Source organism: Vulpes vulpes, chromosome 4 (genome assembly GCF_048418805.1).
Source record: "Vulpes vulpes isolate BD-2025 chromosome 4, VulVul3, whole genome shotgun sequence".
In the NCBI taxonomy this organism is placed as follows: domain Eukaryota; kingdom Metazoa; phylum Chordata; class Mammalia; order Carnivora; family Canidae; genus Vulpes; species Vulpes vulpes.
In genome coordinates, this window is record NC_132783.1 from 48,250,514 (window position 1) to 48,274,025 (window position 23,512).

The 23,512-nt window shown below is 34.2% G+C and overlaps 1 protein-coding gene and 1 pseudogene across 25 annotated transcripts in view; one reads left to right on the forward strand and one right to left on the reverse strand.

Moving 5' to 3' along the window:
* PDLIM5 (PDZ and LIM domain 5) overlaps positions 1 to 23,512 on the reverse strand; it is a 212,063-nt gene that overhangs the window by 87,339 nt on the left and 101,212 nt on the right. For all 25 annotated transcript variants that reach the window (XM_072755634.1, XM_072755633.1, XM_072755631.1 and 22 more), the window contains one exon: positions 507 to 549. In XM_072755634.1, the coding sequence (XP_072611735.1) occupies positions 507 to 549 (43 nt within the window). Of the gene's footprint in view, positions 1 to 506; positions 550 to 23,512 lie in introns of those variants that run through there.
* LOC112932634 (ubiquitin-conjugating enzyme E2 variant 1 pseudogene) lies at positions 22,749 to 23,070 on the forward strand (annotated as a pseudogene).

The following is a 23,512-nucleotide window of genomic DNA, read 5'->3' on the forward strand; positions in this document are numbered from 1 at the left end:
ATCTCCCAAAGTATAAGCCAGATGTATATGAAAAACGGTTTGGGACAATTTGAGGATGTATATGAGAGAAAAAACATAGTTGCCAATAACTGAATCCAGAATATTCTGAAAATGTAATTAAAAACTTATTACTATCACTAATAAAATGTTACCAAAGACTTGAGGTACTCATTTTTAGTAACCACTTATTTATTCTCTGTAAAATATGTGAATAAAGATTGGCAATTTGAATGTGAATGTAAAAAAAAAAAAAGGACATTAGTTAGATACTACATGGCACTGGAAATCATGTTTTAATAACACTGGTATAATTACAGATGTTAATTATGTATGTGTTGATTTCCAGCTCTCCCCTGCACCACCACCAATCTTTAAAAGAAAAGAATCATAAGGAAAACTGTATTGAAACTATTAATTGTCAGTGTGTCCTAAGATAAGAATGGAAATGGCAGTGATTTAGGAGGGACTATCAAGTGGTACCTAGTGATATCAGATAAGAAACACACCTTTTGAACAGGAACTGGCTCAGGCTTGGGTGTGGCAGATGCCCTAAATGGAAAAAAAAAAAAAGAAAGAAAAAGAGAAAAAAATATAAATTTTTGTAAATATCTTATTAATGGAATTATTAGTATATACTTTAATATATTAAATAATCAGAATTTATAGTTTCATAATTCATAGTCTTGACTATTCATTATCTACTAATTAATTCATGTAACTCAAATGCTACAAGTACCTATACCCTTACACACTTTAAGGTAATTCATTAGTTTTCTACACATTCAAATAAGGGAAGACAAACACCAACTGTTTCCTAATGCACCCATGTTTAAGCTTTCAATTAAGGCTATTCTCCACCCAAAAGGGAAAAGTGTAATAAACATGACTGTTTCATCCTTGACCAGTTCCTAAAATATCTAATCTGAACCTCTATCTCCAACACTATCTGCTTTTTCTCCTAACATCCAGGAATACATCCACAGGACATTGGATTTCTATGAAGATACTGAATAAATTCTGGTTGAACTGAGTCACCAAATGAGTATTTATTTGGAATTTATGTTCTTAAATGCTTATGCCAGGTAATATATTTGTTATGGTAAAACTCAACTGTAAATTCTTCTTTAGGCTATATTTTCAGTGAAGGAAATAACCATCTTCCATTTGTCTCTTTATATCAGTACTGTTGCCTGCACGTAATAGGTCATCAGTAATGAGTGTGGCAAAGGAGAGAACAAGGGAAGAAGGGCAAAATTCCATGAATACAGAACCATTTCCAAATTCAAATTAAGTATTTTCAATATATGCTTTTTTGTATTATCACTGTCCCTTTGGTTAGCATGGACTAATAGTAACAATAATTTATTTGAAGCAATTATTGCATATAACCATGACAAATAACCAAAATAGCAACTACCCTTATCCCCATTTTTTACTTGACGTATTTCAAAGTTTAGAGTAAGTAAATTACTAGGATATAGCTGGCTGACAGTTCTTTATATTATAATATACTAGCTGCAGCCAAGGATAGTAACTGAATGATTGGGAAAGCTTCTAATAATTTAAAGACTACCCAGTATTAAGGTACATATTATGTTTAATCATGCCAGAAGCAATGTGACTCCTCCTATAACACAAGGCTGCAGATAAGACATCAAGTGCAAAATTTAAGAAATGTAACCTAGTAGATAAATAATAAGTGTAACAATTTAAAGGTACAAACCATGAGACTGTTTTACTTAGATAACAGATCGCCAATGGAAGGAAGAAGCTAGCATAGGATATTTGATCTCTGAGAATAACTTAATAATGAACTCTGATCAACATTTTTAACAGCAACCGAATTTTCCAATAACAACTAATTTGATTAGTTAGGGCAAGCACTGACTGAGTAATTGACTAACCTAGTGAGAGGCCACAATGGATGCTAACATTCGGTTACTACAATATAGAATTACATTCTGCAAAGCTGTGTAACTTTCCATGTGTACTCTCAAATAGACAATTTCTCCTTTAGGTTATAGGATTATTATAATAAGCAAAGGAAACAAGTTCAAGTACAGAACAGTGGAATCTTCCTTTCATTGAAATTTCACAATGAGATGTAATCACAGAGGATCTACTTATTAAAACCACCCAAGACATTATTGGAAGTCTGCCATAATAGGATGGTTTCTTTTTTCATTTGGACACTTAAAGGTGTATGGAACTCTTCTAGAAACATAAAAACAATTTATAAAAAGAACTGGATGTTCAACAGTCACCAAGTTTCCAAACAGAATAGAATGCATATATCCTATGTCTATGAAAACAATCCCTTAGTTTTTTCAGGGTGTTAACACGTTCTTAACCAACATTAGCAACAATAACAAGAACCTCAGAATGGTTAGTTTACTTAATTTTGGAATCCAACCTCTTATTTTCTTGAGAAAGCACAGAATAATAATGAGTCCTAAAATACTTTATGTATTGAAAGTCTGCAAAAATACTGCTTTGAAATCTTGAATTCACAAATGAACTTACGATCTGAAACCTGAATCTGTTAGCCCTGCTTGCCTTCTGATAAAATTTCACAAGTGCAACTACCTGAAGTACGACAGAAAAAAAAATGGATAACACATCTTCAAAATTCCAGAATTGGGTCCACTACACATTAAAAACACAAACATCATTTTGTAGGGAAAAAATACTTATAATGAAATGTCAAACAAAGTAGTTGACACTAGATGCAATAAAAATTAGTTCCTTGAGCTTAATTATTTAAATAACCACCAAATGAGTCATAAAATCATTAAAACTTAGATTTCCTTTAAAGTTACTCTGTCACACGACATGCAGGTATTCATTTAAGCCATGTAATTTTTTAACCGTTGTACTTAAAATGGCCCTCATTTTAGAGTGTCGTTTTGCTTTTTGGAGTGAAGAGAAGTCAAACTGCTGTCATTAAAAATATTTGGAAAAACATTTTAACACAAATAGTATATATGTACCTATAATATGCATTAGTTACATTTTAAAAGATCAATATTTAAGTGTACTTATATTTAAATGTATTTTTTATTTAAGTGTATATTTAAGTATAATTACATACTCTTATGACACTAAAACTATTGTGGCTTGAAAAATTAAAATACATGACAAATGAAATCTATAAAATTAATGAACAGCAAAATTAATAAACAGCTTTAAAAATTCAATTTTTACTATTACAAAATAACAAAATAAAAAGATATACCACCTTTCCACCTTTTGCTTTTTGTGTGTGGAGATTTTTTTTAATGTTAATACATAATGTTTGAGAGACTACACATTGCTGGAAAAACTATATATTAACACAGCTCTCTTGAAAAATAATTTGCCATGTATTTGTAAAAAGCCCTGAAGAAAGCCCGTGCCCTTTGACATAATGATCAACTTCTGGGAATATATCATAAGGAAATAATCTGATATGTGGAAAGGACTTTATGTATATTCATTCACTACAGTGTAACTTATAATACTGAAAAATTGGAAACAACCAATTAAATAAACAATGAGGAAATGGTTAATTGCAATATAACCATATGGTGAAACATCCAATGAGTAAAATCATTTTTTGAAAGAATCCTGAACTGCATAATAACATGCTTACTTTATGATATTCAATTGAAAAAAAAAGATATAAAAAAGCATATCCAGCATGGTCAATGCATGAAAAAAAGCAGATGGAAATAGACTAACATTTTAGTAAAGGCTCTCTACAAATAGTATTTGCTTTTTCTCTTTTGTGTGTTTTCTGTTTTATAAAATGTACATGTGTTTTTTTATGGCAAGTAAGACTATTTCTCAAAGTATATTTCATGGAAAACTACTTTTCAAAACACAAAACAAAAAAGAGGTTCTGTTACCAAAGATATCTGGGAAACTTAAAAGTTATATAAGCATGTTAACTGCTGCGGGGCAGAGGCTGTGGAGGGTGGTCGCAGCTACCTAGTTGATGGTTCATCTTGGTTTCATTTTTTTTCTTTTTTTTTTTTTCATCTTGGTTTCAGACAATCCCAGTGACACGTCCCTCCCAACAAGAACAGAAAGGGGCCAGGGGACCCTCCCAGCCCCCCAAACAGGTGAGCCCCCTATTAAAGTCGATGCCTGCAAAACAAAAAACAAAAAACAAAACAAACAAAAATAAGCATGTTAATCACAGAACATCTCAGAGCCTTTAAAGGCCTAAAGAAAAAAATACTGCAGATTGTTGTCCATACCCCTTTGAAGTATGACATACTCATCTATTTAGAATACTTATTTATTTAGGAAACCTTTTTTCTTAAAACTGGAGTTAGGGGGAAAAACCCTCCAGAAAATGCTATTTTAAAGAAACAGTAAAGAAAGTAAACCTCTGTAAATCTGAAATGTTTACTTAAGTCTCCTACAAGTGGCTAAAATGAAAGAAAAGAAATATTTTAATCCATACAATCTTCGAAACTTTTCGTTATATCAAATAGTTTCTTTATCAAACTATTGATTTCTTCAACTGTGTTTAATAAGTAAGATACTCAAAGATTATGAGCATAATCAATGTTTTAGAAAGGAAAATCTCATTTCCCTCACCAAGCTGAAATACGTGTTTCCTATATTCCCATAGGAGAAAATCCTAACAAGTATTTGAATAATATTTTGAATTACTGAATAATAAAAACTATTTCTCAGAATTAAGATTTTTACAGTCATCTTTCAAAAAAAGTAAACACATTATACCCAGCATTTACACCCTTACTTTAGAAATGTCAGAAATTACTTAAAAGTGAATCATTTTTAAAAGATTTTTAAATAGATAAGCAGTTTTTAAAACTAAGGTAAAGTTATTAAAAATTGCATCTACATTTTCCCCTTTAAATCCTGGGAAATACACAATGGGATAATATATCTCCCTTTCAACTGCAGTGATCACCACAAGTCACTTTTGTGTAGTGTGTGTTTCAAACCAGCAGAGATCCTGGCAATGGCTTAGTGCCATGGGCTCAACAATTTGCTTATTGTTCTCTGTTCTCTTAGTGTGAAGCCACTGTACAGGAGTAAGCCATGATGGTGAGAGACTGATGCATTGGCCCAATACTATCCTCAGGCTCATGGAATTCAAAGAACAAAGCCATCAGTGTGGCTACAACAATCTATTTTGAAAGGTGATTGATTTTCCTAAGAGCAGCATCCAAAATAAAAATCCTGGGTACACTGCAACCAGTTTCAAAACTTCTGGCTAAACAGTTCAAAGACCTCTATGTTATAATGGATTTTATTAGAGACTAAAATTGTGATGCCCTGGTTATAATGATGTATAGGAAAAATAATGCCATAAATAAGCAATAGCTATATCAGGAATTAGATTCGAAGGAATCAAACAAAACTGCATCTTATGAATACCCAATGAATGGTATTATATTTAAGTTATATAATGAATTAATGGATTTTTATAATACTGCTTTATAAAATAATGTGCTTTTAGCTTAAAAAGTAGCCAACAAATGCTCACATTGGTATTTAAGAATGAGGAATTAAGCAACAGAACTAGACTGATAAAGATTATTCACATTACTCATAATGTCTTAATGACTCCTTCAACCATATCTAATATACTTAACTCATAAACAATCATACAGAAAACAGAAGGATTTTTAAGTTCCTTTTCTGTGAGATGAGCTCTATCTAAGTTTCCCACAACATGGCCATCTTTGGACTCACTGACCTCAAGACCCGTAAACACTAGGGTACATCATTAATCACTTTAATTGCAAAGTTGTCAATTTGCAATAACAAAGCAACTCCAGAGGGGAAAAAAGTGAGCACTCAGCTGTGCAGAGGGAGGTCTCCTTAAACAATTCCTCCATATTTTATTGTACTTCCAGTCAGTCTACTGTAAATTCAAACCTTAAACATTTAAACCACTTAGGGCAATGTATTTATGCTTTTTTCTAAAAAACTTGAGCATGTGTAAGGATTAAATTTTCTATAAATAAAAGTACAAAAAAGTTATATCATAACACCTTTTGGCTTATAAAATATTGTGTTCACCACATACACATGCACTCATACATACAGTCTCACTCTCAATTTCTCTCCCGCTCTGCATCCTCTCTATCTTACTATGGGGACTAAATAGTACCTTTTTTTCCTTTCAAAAGGGAAAAAGAACCCAAAGCTGGACATATTTTGAACAATGAGAAAAAGAAGGTAAGAAAAGAGAAGCAAGGGGATTGCTCTAGTCCATCTGAGTGGTTGGGACCCCCTCTGCTTGGGCTTGGCTTGAGACTGGGAGAGGCTCTGATTCCACACGTAAGGATGAAGGGCTTTTGTTCTAAGATCCTTCTCAGATGGTCATAGCAGTTGATGAGGTTTGAGAAGAAATGCAACCAATTCTAAATCAAGCTACAGAAGAACAGAGGGCAGGAGGAGGAGAGACCGAGACAGGGAGGAAAGAAGGAAAAGACTTCCACTGAGCTTGCCTGACCTGCGTGGCACACTATTTGGGGGCACGCAGGAGTTCAGAGGTGGGGGGAGAATAGACAAGGAAACATTAAGCTAAATTTAAAGTGATAAAATATTTCCCATTATACAAATAATGATAGCATCAGCATTACATTACATTACCATTTACTGGGGTCTTACTAGGAGCTCAACATTGAATTAAGGCCTTATATACAATACACTGCTTAATTTCAGAAATAAAGCTCAGAAATGTTAAATAATTTGGACTCCTAATGTCAAGTTTAATGCCAATGTCCCATTTTCCTCCCTCTAATATATCCATCTCACCCAGCAGGAACCAAGAGATTAACAAATATTTCTTCTTCTCATGCTATGCTGCTTTATTTTTTATGGTTGAAGTTCACAAATTTGATGCTATTAAGATCTTCAGAAATGTAAACTGAATATTGATCAATTTGAATAACTAGTTTTGGTGACAGTTTTATATGTTACATGTCATCTTTCACTTGAGATTATCCTTTCATCTGTCCATTAATCAATATTTATTGAGCCGCAGGCACTGTTCCAGCCAGGGGAATATAGTAGTAAACAAGGCAAAGAAGTTTCCTGCCTCACATCTACATTCTAATGAAGGAGGTAGATAATAAGTCAATAAATAAGACAGTTTCATATAGTGATGAATGCAAAATTTCACATTATTCTACCTGATTCTAATGGAAGAAATTTATTTTTTCTACTTAACATTTATTACCATAAAAACATTTTTAAACATTTTTCATCTGTCCATTCTGCCTCGTGTCCATACTCAAAATAACCCAAAATAACTCAAAATAACTTAGAATAACCTCAAAATAAAAAAACGTATTTTTCTAACTAGTATTTATAAAAGAACTTCTATCAAAAAGACTGTTAAAGAAATTGTGTAATATTTTAGATATGTTCAAGTTTAAATAAAAGGAACTTCAAAGTCCATGCTAATGTATTCTTATTATAGGTAAAATTCTTTTACAGGGAAAATACTATTTCAGTAGAAATTTTAAATAAGGAATCTATTTTATATGCCCCACTATTAAGAAATGTTAAACTTTACTGTAAGGGGCCAGACGGTCAATACTTTAGGTTTTGTAGGTCATGGGATCTCAATTTAATGCTTAAAGGTTCTATCATTAGAACAAGAAGAATGACAAGTGTAAATAAGTGGGCATGCCTGCGTTCCAATAAAACTTTATTCATAAGAACAGGATGGGGGCTAAATCTAGTCAACCTCTGGTTTAGATCATTTTATGGTTTTCATTATAACAAACCTTCTGGAAATAATCTCTTTTGGACTGTAAGCCTCACAATTATTCTGCATAATAAAAAAATCCTAGTTACAATTTCTTCAGACACTGACATGAATAAAAATATGAGAGCTTAGCACCTCATCAATCTTTCTGTGGTTGCTGGGTGCTACTTGTCAATTCCTTTTAACTCCTCTATCTCGAACTTTGGTATTACTTGCAACTGAATGACCCAACCTAAACTTCCAAATCACCAGCTCAAATAAAATTCACACCACATGGCATTGATGAAGCTTGGTGAAGAGACGGGGTTAATGTTATTGGATTAAAATGATATTTTAGGCACTATTTTTAACTCCACTACCCAGTACTTCAGTTTATTTGCTAATACATGATAAGGGTTAATAAAAACCTCTCTCATTTTCTGCTATATATTGTGAATGAACTATTAATAATATGTATTTTTTTTAATTCTAAGAGAGTTAACTAACAAGGATGCACTATGCATTCTGTGAGAGAAGCAGAAAGGGGTAAATTCCTTCTTTCTCATTCTTGTCCACAAAACTCTATACTTTATTTCATATTAGGAATGGACAGTAATACTTTCAACATTGATATAAACAAGCAATTAATGACAGAGTTGCATTCTCTGAAAACCTACTGGTTTATAGCTTTCTTTGGGCACAATGCTAATCACTTCTATTTAATATATACTTTCTTCCAGCTCCAATCAGTAAGAAAAAAATATTTTTATCAACATAGTCCTTGATTGCTAATATAAAAATAATAGGATTTGCAAAGTAAATAATCTACTTGTGAAAATTCAGGAGTTCCATTGATACATCTACATCTTTCTGGCTCTTTCAATGATACTATTAAGATACTCTTAAATAACAAATGTGGTTAACATTCATTAATATTAGGAAAGTAGGCATCAATGACAAACTATATGCATAACTGGATTTTCAGAGACTTACAGCCATGCATATAAAACTAATGCTTCAGGAAAACTCTGATAAGCACCAGATGATGGAGAGTAGGAGAAAAGTAGTATAAAAGCAGGCACAATTCATAAATTTACTTACTTTTTTCTTCCCTTTAGGAAAAGCTTAGAGCCCTAAAAAGACAGAGAGAACCTATCTTTCATTTCTCTTACCAAGCTCTTCGTTAATAGAGAGGAATTCTTTGAGAAATAGGAGAAATAGGTAAATGAAGGTTGCAAGTCTAGGTTACCAAAAAAATAAATTAGCTAACTCTACAGTTTCTTTGTTGATACAACAAGGATAATTGTTTTGAGGATAAAATGAGATCACGAATGTCATACACCTTTGTGACTGACACAGAGTCAGCAGTGATAGAGACTACTTTCCTACTCCTTATACAGAAGATCTGACCCTTGAATTATAGAAATTATTTTTTCTTATTATATACTGTTATAATCAAACCAAATTATCTACCAGGATAAGTTTCAAGAGAAAACAACAAACTAGAAATGGATGAAAAAATATCACTTGTTGAGTATATGCCAATCATTTCACTTGGCCCATTATATAAATTATATCACCAATTTTTCTTGAGAGAGTAATACTGTTCTCATTTTAATATAGGAAGAGAAGCTCAAATGAGTTAAATTATTTGACCACAATTTAGAATTTGAAAAAGGCAGAACTGAGATCTGAATGCAAGTTTTCGATATTCTCTATAAGCAGCTCTAAACCTCTGTATTATGGAGCCTTTAATCTATTCTTCCATATTTTTTTTCTAGATAAGCAGAGTATCTTCCCCATAGCAATAAGAATTCTAAAATAACTTCATTTTCCAGCAGGTTCCATAATGATTATCATCTATGGTGCTAAGCTGAGCGTTTTACTTAAAATTGCAACCAGCTTCTGAAGTTAGTGGCCATGTAGATCCCAAGATACCACATCACAAGATATTCCTGTGTGTATGTTATGAATTACATGTTTCTGTTTCCTCTTCACAATCTTGAGAAAATAAAGGAACAGGTATCGTAGTCCCCATTAGAGTTATCAAGGGTGATATACTACCAATAATCCAGAATGAATCAGGCTACAGGTTGGATTTGTGCCCTGTGACACACTAGTGTATGCTGAGCATGTACGATTATAGAAATAATCATGATGGTTCCTTTTAATTAGGTTTTGGCTAGATATTCATATATACTGGGTAACTAAATATATACCTCCATACATAAATATACCCACATACATACCTAAGTCACTGAATAATACATTTTTGATAGTGTTCAATTCTTTTTGAATCAGCTTTATTTTTTTATAAACAAATACACACACACACACACACACACACACACACACATCTTTATGTTATGGACAGAATCCAGTTCCCATTAACCACCAGATTTGTTATTAGTATGGCCTTATATATTACCATAAGTTATTTTAACCAAGCACCTTCTCATTCCTGACCAATATGTCTTATACCCAATGTCACTTCAAGTTCAAGGGCAATACCTGCGTTATAATTTCCTTAATTTCATTAATTTATTAATTACTTCTACAGGGACAGCTGGGTGGCTCAGTGGTTTAGCACCTGTCTTTGGCCCAGGTCATGATCCCAGGATCCAGGCTCAAGTCCCGCATCTGGCCCCCTGCATGGAACCTGCTTCTCTCTCTGCGTGTCTCTCTCTCTCTCTCTCTCTCTCTCACTCTCCCTCTCTCTCTCTCTCTGTCTTTCATGAATAAATAAATAAAACCTTAAAAAAAATTCTACAAATACTCACTGAGCCCCTAACACACCGAGTTGTTGTAGGGCAGTGGGGCAAGAGTAATGAATGAAACAAACTACCTACTTTGAGGGGAAGCCGACTAAAAACAAGTATATCACATGGTAATAAGCAAAACAGAGTCTAGTAAAGCAAGACAGGGAAAGGGATATGTTATCTTATATAAAAGAGTCAGAGAAAACCTCTCTATTAAGATGAAATCTGAGCAGAGACCTGAAGTAGAGAAATCAAGGTCAACCAAATAGCAAGTGTAAAGTCTCTAAGGTAGGAATGTGCCAGTGAGGATAAACAGGGGCTAGGAAAGCTGGGAGGTCAGTGAGAGGCACAGCCAGAGAGAGAAGTGGGAGCTAAAGCACATAAGCTACTTTATGCCAATATAAGAACCTGGTCTTATACTCTAAGTGAGAGGAACAAGTATCCTTAATCACAGTACTTCATTTTTGTAAGAAAGTTAAATCCACATCTGAAATTAAAGAAGATTAAATCTAAATACAGTGTTGAGCAATAAATTACCCTGTATATATGTTTGAACAGTATAAGCCTACTTACTAACCATAAAAGAAGGGGAAGAGGGACTGAAACTTGCCTGAAATCTTAAATATATTGAGACAAAACACAAATAGAAGATAGCAAAATACCTAATTTGTTCTTCATACATCCAAAGTATAAGATAATGTTTTTTTGAAGTTCACATTTATATGCTCTCTGTCCTATACTAATATCAGAGGCACAATTTTGCCAGTAACTTTTTCCAGATACATCTCTTTTTCTATTTTTGTCTAGGCTAAACACATTAAATTACAAACTTTTTTTGTAAAGTGGGTATTTTTAGGTATTTCAATAAAATTCAAAAGGACAAGCATTCCAGTATTTAGCGCAGCCTTATTAGGAAAACAAAGTCAGTCTGCTGTCTGTGGAGAGCACAGGAATGAAAACTTTTCATTCTTTATAGTCTCAACTTATGTTTTTCCACTTATTTAACCCTCAAAAAATAATTTGGGATATGTTTAGGTCTTTTAAAAATCTGGAGGTACTCAGAGTCCAGGAATTTAAAAATTAATGATCAAATGCGACTATTTTAGCCATAGATAAATCGGTCTATCCTTGTTCAATTAAGATGAGACTCTAATTTCACACTTATCAGTTCATTGTCCAATATCATCATCATTGAATCTCGTTAAATTAGGTCAAAGTATTCAATATAATATCTAAATCAAAAAGGGAAAATTTAAAGCCAGAAAACATTAAAATATTTGTTCATTTTGGAGTGCCTGAGTGGCTCAGTTAGTTAAGCATCCAACTCTTGATCTCAGCGCAGGTCTTGATCTCAGGGTCATGAGTTTAAGCCCCACACTAAGTACCAGGCTGGGTGTGGAGCCTACTTAAAAATAAAATAGGGGCACCTGGGTGGTTCAGTGGTTGAGTGTCTATCTTTAGGCTCAGGTTGTGATCCTGGGGTCCTGGGATCAAGTTCCGCATCAGGCCCCCCAGAGGGAGCCTGCTTCTCCCTCTGCCTATGTATGTCTCTGCCTCTCTCTCTCTCTGTCTCTCACAAATAAATAAATAAAATCATAAGTAAGTAAATAAATAAATAAATAAATAAATAAATAAATAAATAAAATGAATTAAATGAATTTGTTCATTCTTTTATTATTTGTGATTAGCATATAACTACCACAATAGAGTATCACATAGAAAGGGCTGAAATGCATTCAATTTTTCCTTTATTAAGAAACTTTAGTTTTGTTTATAGATACTGAATTTTGTTGTAAGGTAAAACAGTATTGCTTCTATTTCTCATTAATAATATAATGGACTTTGTTGTGAAATTTAGGCTACATTAGAATTCCCAATGTTAAAGCATTACTTTTAACAAAGGGATGATATAAAATCTTATAAATTATATTCTCTATCCTAATACCTCTGATATGGAAGGAAGAAAATCCAAAACTGTAGCAAATTAACAACACATTTTACCTATTTTACCAAAAGGTAAGCTTATTGTCCTGAGAGAATTCCATCCACCACTGTTTGAATCTAATATATTAGAACATGACCCTTGAATACTGCTTCATAACAGCACACAACTCACAACACAGTTGACTCATAATGTAAGTTCAGCAATACCCAAATTGGTCTACAGCTTTCCATGGGACAAATCCACTGATCAAATGTCAAATTGCTTCAAAAATTTCTAAATGCTTATTCTCAACTTCAGCACTTACCTTGTTGTAGACCAGGAGCAAATAGTTAAAACTGGCACTGCCAAGGGACTGCCAAGTGAGTAGAAGTGGTGTAGACCACCACTGTAAACCATTTAATCACAATACACAGTCAGAAATATATTTTATATCATGACCTACCTAGTACAAATATGAACCAATGAAACATATATTTTCATGTGCAATTTGTTAAAATATATTCTGTTCTAGTCTGTTTCATTTTAAAAAAGGAGGGAGGGGAAATGCTGGTCCTGACTCAAAAAACTAAATGCATAATAAACTTCAGTTTGAGAAACACTAATCTTTACTCAAAGGCAGAGAGCACAGAAAGGTCTGGAAGGTTGGCAGGTGATATAATAAACACACTGGCTATCACACAAATAGTGGTTCACGTAACTGAAACAGCCCATTCATGAAACAATATTAAACTAGTTTTAACTTTTGAAAAACACTGCATCCAATTATATCCTCAAAGGAACAAAATGAACAGACATACAATAACAATAATTAACACAGGCTTTGGCTAGGGTATGTCTGTAGAGCTCAATCTCACTAAATTTGCTTTTGACAAATTTATAATCACTGAGAAGAACAGAAATGCTAACCATAGGTTACTATATGTAACTTTCCAACAATGACATCCTCTAGCAAGTACTTACTATAAATTGAACTAGATGGTGGATATTTTCCCTATTTGAAAATGTGTGAAAACTTAGAAAAGCCAAACACTAATACTTAAGTCATAAGACAAATAATTTGAAATATATTAGGCTCTTTAGTGAAAGAAAAACACATTGTCTCATCTGATATCTCTCTTATGTTAGTGCTAACCACCTCCTGAAAGATCTCTAAAGAACAGGAATTGGTGATTCCTATATTTACTTCCTCTTTTTATTAGATTCACAGAAGGACCTGGGACCTCATAAAGGATCAGAAATCAGTCAATAGAAAAACACACAATGTACTCAATATTGTGATCTTTAAAAAATGCAAAACTATTTACAGTAAATGGAAAACTACTTATATAGCTTTGGCATCACAGTTCTGATTCCTTTTAAGATAACAATGATTCTTTTCTTCCATAACTATTCTGATATTTAACTCTTTGGGCTGCTTTTCTAAAATGTTCTAACTGAACACCAACAGTGAGATTCTAATTAAAAGTACTTTTACTTGATTAGAGCTGTCTAACTGGAATGGGCTGTTTGGTGATGTTCACACAGGAGCTGTATCATTGTTTCAGGGTTCTTTCCTAGGAGAAGGCCAAATCGACTGGCTATATTAGCTAATTCTTTTATTTCTCCTAGGGAATGTATTATTACCTATGACAAGGTGGAAGAGACTCAGAAAAGACTGGCAAATAAATCCAACACCAACACTGGCCTCAAAGACAAGCAAGCCATTCGTAAGACTTTAAAATTCATCTAAGGGATCCCTGGGTGGCGCAGTGGTTTGGCTCCTGCCTTTGGCCCAGGGCACGATCCTGGAGACCCGGGATCGAATCGCACGTCAGGCTCCCAGTGCATGGAGCCTGCTTCTCCCTCTGCCTATGTCTCTGCCTCTCTCTCTCTCTCTCTGTGTGTGTGTGACTATCATAAAGAAATAAAAAAATAAAATAAAATAAATAAAATAAAATTCATCTAAGACAGTGTGGTCACTTTGATAAGTAGTGTAGTCTTTAGAATGTCCAGTACCTCCCAGAGTTAAGAGCAGATCGCCTAGATTCTAATCCTAGTTCCTCCATTTACTAGTTGTTTAACTTACTAGTAAGTTAAAAGCTAGGCTAAACACATTAAATTACAAAGTAAGCGTATGTTACTTAAGCTCTCTATTTCCTCACTTGTAAAATAAGAACAGTAACAATATTTATCTCTCTTATCAAGGGTAATTATGAAAACTCAATGAAACAATGCCTGTAAGGTGCTTAGAGCAATACTTGCCACATGGACACTATTATAGTGTCAGTTATGGTATTTAATATCTCTTATGACATGAAAACTGAACATAAATGACAACTATCATCTTCTTCCAGGCTCCAGGCTTTTATGAGAGAAGAATTTAACATTACACACAATATTGTTTTCTGAAAGCCACCTCACCAGTCTAATTTCAGAAAATGTCACTTCTTGGCTACCATAAGAATGAGGATGTACTAGGGATAATGGGAAATGGGATAGATAACCCCATTCCAAATCATTCATCCCTAAGTCCCCAGAGTGAAACTAAAGTCTTCTTTTCTTCTAAACACTTCTTTGGCTCAGTGGTTAAGCATCTGCCTTTGGCCCAGGGTGTAGCCCTGGAGTCCCAGGATCCAGTCCCACATCAGGCTCCCTGAATGGAGTTTGCTTCTCTCTCTATGTCTCTGCCTCTCTCTCTGTGTGTGTGTCTCTCATGAATAAATAAATAAAATATTTTAAAAAAATAAACAAACAGTTCTTTCAACTAGCAACAATCCTAGGCTAGGTGGGCTACATTTGCTTCTGAAAAGTTAAATGAAGGAGAAAGTCATCAAATTACCAAGGGAAAGTCAATGACTCTCTTCTTCTAAATTACCCTCAGGCATTTTACTGAACCCAAGGTACAAAGGCAACAGGTAGGCTCACCATGGTATTGTGTACTTGCCCTCAGAGGTAACATCTGGGGGATAAGTGTGGCCCTTGGATGCCTCTGAAACCATCACAGTCACTGGCAAGGAAGTCTATGTAGATAAGAAACTATATCACAGGCTGTCCAGAGAACAAGCTCTGTTCCCAATCCCAAGAAGAAATCCAGCATATTAAAACTTTCTCCAAAAGTATTGCCAAGTACTGAAGTTCTATAAACAAAAAAAAGTTATGACACAGTCAAAGCCAAAAACATGTATGTCATGGTATAGCCAACACATTTCCTCTCTCATTTTCATCAGTGGTTACAATCCAAAAACCCAGTCATATATGGCAATAAAATATAAAAATTATACATCAGAGTTAGCAGCTATGTTCATGGGCCACACCCAAGGCTGTGGGTGAGCTGCATACCTCAATTAACGTTGAGAATCACATAAGGAAATTAAACTTGCATTATAATTTTTGTTCCCGTTTTGACATGCACAACATCTAAGAGTTCGACTACTTTCACACATGGCCTTGTTTTCAGCTGTCTATCACATAAAATTGCAATTTAGCATCTCACTGATCTGTTTTCTAGGGAAACCTACCCCAGAGCAAACACTGACATATGCTTATGCTTTGCTATTCCTATGAAAACAAGATGTGGCATGACTCACTGTTCTTCTTGCTGAATTATGTGTCTTTTGTGAGTTCTGAAGAGACTAGCAGTTAAAATGTGCTGGAATATTGATGAGTATGGCTATTTAAAAAAAAAAGCTATTTAGAAGGAATATTTGTAGAAGTAAATCAGTCTTGTAAAAATAGCACTAGATAGAAGGTCAGGTTCAGATAATTATAGTTTACCATTTCAGAATCACGAAAAATGTTTGCTATAACCTAAAGATTTGCTGTAGTCTATGTTTGATAAAACTAGACACTAAGAAAACCAGGATGGTGCCTGAAATTTGACAAAAACCTTAGTAAAGTCTTGAGAAATCAAAAAATTACATAGATCTTAAAAGATCATCTAAACTGGCTTTATATATTATCAACATTAAAATCATTAATAAAATCTTTTTTATTCTCCAGGTTTCCTGATAGATAAATAATAACCTGGTTTATGTTAAACTATCACAATTTCCTACTAGTCTATTCAAAATTCCTCACTGTATAATATAAAATTTTTAGTTTACCAAAAATACTAAGCATGACTATCTACACATAGACTCAAATATTGCTACAGCTGAAATGCTTTAGACAAAAAATTTCATCATAACCACTTGCAGAAACCAAACACATGGTTTTATTAAAAACATTCTTCAAGATAAATATACACTTACATAACTTAATTCTCATTACATTATTATATTAGAAAAAAAAGAGACCCTGACACTTCATTTTACAGAAAAACATAATAGAGCAGTGATTTATGACCTCACCTAGAATAAAAGTAAAGCAATGAATCCATGCTGAAAGCCCAAATTTTTATTCCCAAAGTAGGTCAGTATTATAACCCCTGGTGTTATACTTGAATGTATTTCAAGGCCCGATATACAAAACAAAAGCACGGCTTCTCTTGTTGAAGTACAAGTATAGGCAGAAAACTCTGAATGCATTTCACTGGCCATGTGATACCACCAACCATAGTACACTTATGATAGAATTTGATAAAGATGAATCTTCTTTATATATAAACAGGAAAAATGAAGTTCAGAAAGAAAAGGTTGACTACCACTTCATTGTCCTTTCTACCATACTTGAAATCTGAGTCTTTCCTATGCCCCCATTTTTTCATTTGATAAATGGGTATATTTTCTACTCATCTGCTTTACGAAGAGAGAGCATAATATCAAGGAAATTAAAAGCATGAATTTTATTTGAAACCAAGACTTACATTTTTTTTTCTTAATAAAGATTTTATTTATTCATGAGAGACACAGAGAAAGAGAGGCAGAGATACAGGCAGAGGGAGAAGCAGGCTCCGTACAGGGAGCCCAACATGGGACTTGATCCTGGGTCTCCAGGATCACACCCTGGGCTAAAGGCAGCACTAAACTGCTGAGCCATCTGGGCTGCTCAAGACTTACATCTTAATACTATCATCACAACAGTAACTCACTACAAGCTAATTAACTTCTCTGAATTAATTTCTTCATCTGTAAAAGAGGTTAGCACCACTCTCACTGGGTTATTCTGAGGCTTAAATGATGTAATATATGTAAATTAGCCAGTGGGACACCTATGACTTATGTTATAAATAAAATAGCCGAGAATTTGTACAGCATTTCTCTGTATTTATAAAATCAATCTACTTAACATTGTAATCATCATATGGTACTATCATAGACAAATTCATTATAAGCAGTTTATGTCACTAATTTGGCACTTTCGTAGTAGCTGAAGTAAAGTCAAATGGAAAAGTTTACATACTAAAGTTAAAAACAGAAGGATTCTTCACATTAGTGTTCAATTCTACTAGACCACAATTCTATATCATCTAAAGAAAAATAACATTTGACAAATTTATAGCCACAGATTAAATTTATATATATGTGTGTGTGTGTGTGTGTGTGTGTGTGTATATATATGTATATGTGTAGAGGCATTTTATTACATATTATGTCCATTTTTTTTAAATTGATGAAATCTGCTCACAAACTTGATAATGCTATTCCCCTTCCTTAAAAGTTTGTACTCTTGGGGCATCTGGGTGGCTCAGTGGTTGAGGGTCTGCCTTTGGCTCAGGTCATGATGCCAGGTCCTGAGATCAACTCCCACATCTGGCTCCCCACAAGGAGCCTGCTTCTCCCTCAGCCTATGTCTCTGCTTCACTCTCTCTCATGAATAAATAAATACAATCTTAAAAAAAAAAAACGGTTTGTACTCTAATACCATATGCATTTGTCAAAATTATAATTAAATAATTATATGATTATGTGGACTATCCCCTTTATTAGCTGGTGTAGCAGTTTCATGACAGCAGATATCACTAGTTCAACTCTGCTTCCTGAAGTATACATTGGAAGAATGTATAATCTGTGTATATATACAGTCAGACCAGAAGAACATATATGAGAATGCTTGTTTTCCCTAGATGGCATGAGTTTCTTATTTTCTGTATCTTCCCAATGGTCTTCATTATATGTGTAATTGTTTTACAAACAGACAGTAGCCACTAAATATTTCCTTAGGCAGAAAAGTACTTGAAATAAAAGGTAATAGACAAAAGGAAAACAGCATTAATTTGAAAGCCACTTAAATTCAAATGAATTTGTAATCTCTTGATGGAAGATGGCCTCTAAAAGAATTACAGCATATACTCAGGAAAAGGAACACAAAGAAAAAAAATTAACTGGTTTAAATAATAAAATGATAAAAACTGTATAAAGATGATAGAAAGATAATAAGGCCAATAACAAAAGGAAGATGAGTGTTTCATTCCTAGCAAAGACTTCTATGACAAAGTGATTACAAAGACATTATCTGTGCAGAAAACCTGTACTGTGGCACAATATAAGTAAATATTTGAGGAATGTGAAAGAAGAGATTTTTTTTTTTAAAGAAATGTATTTTCAGAAAATATTTTCACATTTCCCACAAGCTTACTTAGGCCATTCATCCCCCAGTGCTATGTCTATATATAGTTTGAAATGCTAAATTTCCTTCTATATAGAAGAATTGGATTTCAAACATGCAGATAAAAACACAACACATGGAGAGCTGTGTAATTTGGCAAGGAGAGAAGTGCTCCAGGTTCCCTGATGCAGTGTGCTTAGCAAATCCATGCAGGGAGAGGGGCAGTGGCTCACACAGGCCTTTAGGGCCCATTTTACCAGCAAGTGCTCTCTATGGGTGACTGTCGACTCTCTTACTGAATCCCAATATACAGAATTCTCCCAAACTTTGGCTCACACAGAATATTTATATTGCTGTAAGAATTTAAAGACTGAAAATGGTTTTTAAAAATATATTGTTAAATAATCTTTCCAAAATGATGATATTGACAAGCTGGCAAGAGCAGTAGAGCTGTAAAGTAAAAGTCTCACCTACCATAAGTCAGTAAATATAACTAAGACCGAAGATTCAAGAGTTAGAAGATGATTATTACTTAGAAATTACAAAGGTAAATACCATGAGAAATAATTGTTGCTCTGATCAAGTAAAGGAAGGGTTAAAAACGGAACTGCTCAGTTTTCTGTATATAAGCCTTTATATTTCCTTTACTATTTGCATAAAATATTTTGATAAAATAAAACTAACCTAAGAAGTACATTTGGTGATTCAAAATAAGGCAGTAACATTAGTGATACATATTAAAAGAATGCATGGCTAATAATTTCAAATATCACATAAGAAAATGATTTACTGAAAAACAAAACAGGGTCACCTGGTTGACTCAGTTGGTAGAGCATGTAACTCTTGATCTTGGGGATGTAAGTTCCAGCCCCACACTGACTATGGAGACTACTTAAAAATAAAATCTTTACAAAAAACAAAATAAAGGAAGCCTACAAAAATGTACATATCTACCAACAACATACATACACTCGCTACATTTCTAGCTCCTCTCCGTCTGCTCCAGGTATACTAATCAAAGCAGGTGACCTAAAGTGACCCAATCTTGCCCTACCCTTCCTTTCCAAGCTCTATGACTACGTCATAGATGTGGCCTGATGTTCCCATAGTGCCTTTTTCTCCATTTCCATGGTATAATACCAGATCAATCTTTTTTTTAGTCAATATCAAATATCACTATTTTATGAAGCAAAATTTAAGAGGAAAAGATCTTTCTCTAAGATTCTAGTCTTTCTTTGTTTTTCCTTATGGAAAATTTCATATTCTGATATATATATATAATATATATATAAAATTATATATATATTATATATATATATAATATTATACATTAAAATCAGATTTTGCCTAGAGTAAATTTTCTTATATTCAAGAGATATTTATATCCATTTTCATTCAATTAGTCTATAAATGCTCTACTGAGATCACAGGATGCATACTACTAAATTAATTTTACTATCTCTTTAAGTGACTCCTGTTTAGACAATATTTAAAGAGTTAGAATTTAGTCTGTTCTTATTTTGTTTTTAAAATTATGCAGACTTGGGCAGCCCAGGGGGCTCAGCAGTTTAGCGCCACCTTCAGCCCAGGGCATTTTCCTGGAGACCCAGGATCCAGTCCCATGTTGAGCTCCCTGCATGGAGCCTGCTTTGCCCTCTGCCTGTGTCTCTGCCTCTCTCTCTCTCTCTCTCTCTCAAATAAATAAATAAAATCTTTAAAAAAAAATTAAATTAAGCAGACTCTAAGTCTCAGATATAATCCATTTCATAATTCAAGCTTTTAAAACATCTTTCACACAATATTTTCATTTTCTCCCTTTTTTGTCCAATCATAAAAGTGTTGCCCACATTTTTCTTAAAAGATTTTATTTATTTATTCATGAGAGACACAGAAAGAGAGAGAGAGAGGGGAGTGGGGCAGAGACGAAGGCAGAGAGAGAAGCAGGCTCCATGCAGGGAGCCTGATGTGGGACTCGATCCTGGGACTCCAGGATCACGCCCTGGGCCGAAGGGAGGCACCAAACCACTGAGTCACCCAGGCGTCCCTGCCCACATTTCTTTAAACAAATCTCTCAGCCACTCAACCTGACAACTTGTGGTTATTTTAAAATTATACTAGAGTATATATTACACCTTCAAGAACAGTTGTCACTAAATGAAATATAAGACTTATAAAGGAGATTAGGCTCCTCAGATTCTGAGAACAGTTAATTGTGATGATACACAAAAAATAATCATCAAAGTGTGTTTTATAATTGCAATAAAACACATGTCCATATCCACAGGTCATCTCAGGTAGAGAAGGACACTCTATTGGGCATTAGGTAGCTCCTCAGAACAATAATTAGCCTGGCATTACAATCATCAGGCAGAGTCAAAATCTCACTCTAACTAAGCAATATCTTTGCCTATTTAACATGTAAGAAATAATTAGTTCACAGAATGGAAAAAAGTTAACCAGTCCTTCTACAGAGAATGAATGACATATTTCCTAAAGCGTAAAGAAAGGGAAGTTCTTCTACTCTCCCAATTTCCTCTAAGAGAACAATTTATACTAAGCAACACAGGAACTTTTGTTTCGTGCTGACATCAGTTGCTATCACTTGTATCTTTTATGGGCTGTATAGTGGACACAGGGGCTAGTTCAGTAACTGTTAATGTTGTCCGTATTTAACTCCTCATGTATATTTACTCCTTTATGTATATTTTAGCATCTCTTGTGTGGTATGACTCTGCTCTGAGTTTTGTAGGAAATACCACAGAACTGAATAAGATTTCTTAACATTTACCTGGGGAGATGGAATAAACAGGCAGTAAGGGCCAGTGGTTAAACATATGGGCTGTAGAGTGACAAAGACTGGACTCTAACGTCAAAATCTCTGGGTATAGAACCCTGTACTCTGCTTCAAGCTTCTTAAATTCAATAAAGTTTCAGGGCCTTAATTTTGGAGGACCTCAGGGATGTTATGTTGCCCTTTGATTGACTACACAGGAGTGTAGTGGATTAGGATCCACCTTTGGAACAAGTAATTTATGAGGCTCCTTGCAAACAGTAAATTCACAGTCTTCATCGAGAGTACTAATTTTTCTATCTGTAGCATTTGGCAGAATAGTTGGTATAAAAAACAAAATAAAGGAAGCCTAAGTTTACTAAATAAATGTTAATAAATTAAATAGTTTCACTGAAAAACAAAAAAATGCTGGATTAAACTGAGCTGGACACAAACTAGCTTGAAAACTGAGATGAAAATGATCTTTTCTAGCAGAAACACTAAAATGATTTTGCAGTCTCAAACCACCCATGTTACACTGCCCTTAACTTTACATTGTGATACATAGGATACATGCTTTACATTGTAAAGCAAGTAGGGTGATCCACTGGCTTTATTCTTCAAAATTTTCTAAACTCTTCTGGAGTGTTTACTTTCATTTGAATTTTAAAGTTAGCATGTCAAGTTCAAGCTTTTATTATTTTTATCTGGGTTTTTTTGTTTGTTTGTTTGTTTGTTTTGCATTTCTTATTCTCTTAGTTCTTTCTGTATCTATTTAATTTTATTCCAATAAGGACCTCAACCTCACAGCTCAGGTAGAGTGTATTCCCAAGAAAGGTTATACACTATTTTTATAAATTTTTTTCTAAAAATGTTTGTGCAAGTAAGTACTCAAAACATTATGAATAATTTTTAATAAGATAAATTTAAAAAATCATTAATTACAATAGACAGTGACACAAGATAGCAGCCACCACGGGCTCAGGAGTAAAAGTCCCTCGCAATTTTCAACTATTCAAAGAACTGGAAGGCCAGAAAGTAGTAGGAGATGGCACAGTTAGCTGGGGTCTAGAAGATGACGAAGACATGACACTCACATGATAGACAGGGATGATAACTGGGCCTCCAAGAACAATTTATGAAAACCAAATATACAGCCTTAAAATAGAATTTGGACCTAAATACCCAGAAGCACCCCCCCCCTTTGTAAGATCTGTAACAAAAATTAATATAAATGGAGTTAATAGTTCTAATGGAGTGATGCACCCCAAGAGCCATATCAGTGCTAGCAAAATGGCAGAATTCATATACCATCAAAGTTGTCCTGCAAGAGCTCTGGCACCTAATGATGTCTAAAGGAAACATGAAACTCCCTCGGCAGCCTGCAGGACAGTGTTACAGCAATTAATCAAAGAGAAACCACAGGTCCTCCCCTTCCCCCCACCAATTCGATTTAAGCAGTAATTTTCCACTGTAATACATTTTCTAGACATGTCTTGTAGACCTCAAAAGTACTGGAAAGGAAGCTCCCATTCAAAGGCAATCTATCTTAAGATACTGTAAATGATAGTAATTTTTTGTCCATTTGAAATATATAAGTTGTGCTATAACAAATCATTCCTGTCAAGTGTAACCACTGTCCACATAGTTCAACTTCTGGGATCAAGAAAGTATATTTAAATAGATTCCCATCATAATGGGTGGGGCACATCTAACTCAACTGTGAAAAGACACATCACACAATCACCTTGCTGGTGATTACATGGCCTGGGGTCTCTGCCTTCTTCCCTTCTCCTCCTGCTGGCTCCCTCCCTCTCTCCCTCCCCCCACCCCTTTGTCCCTGAAACCCC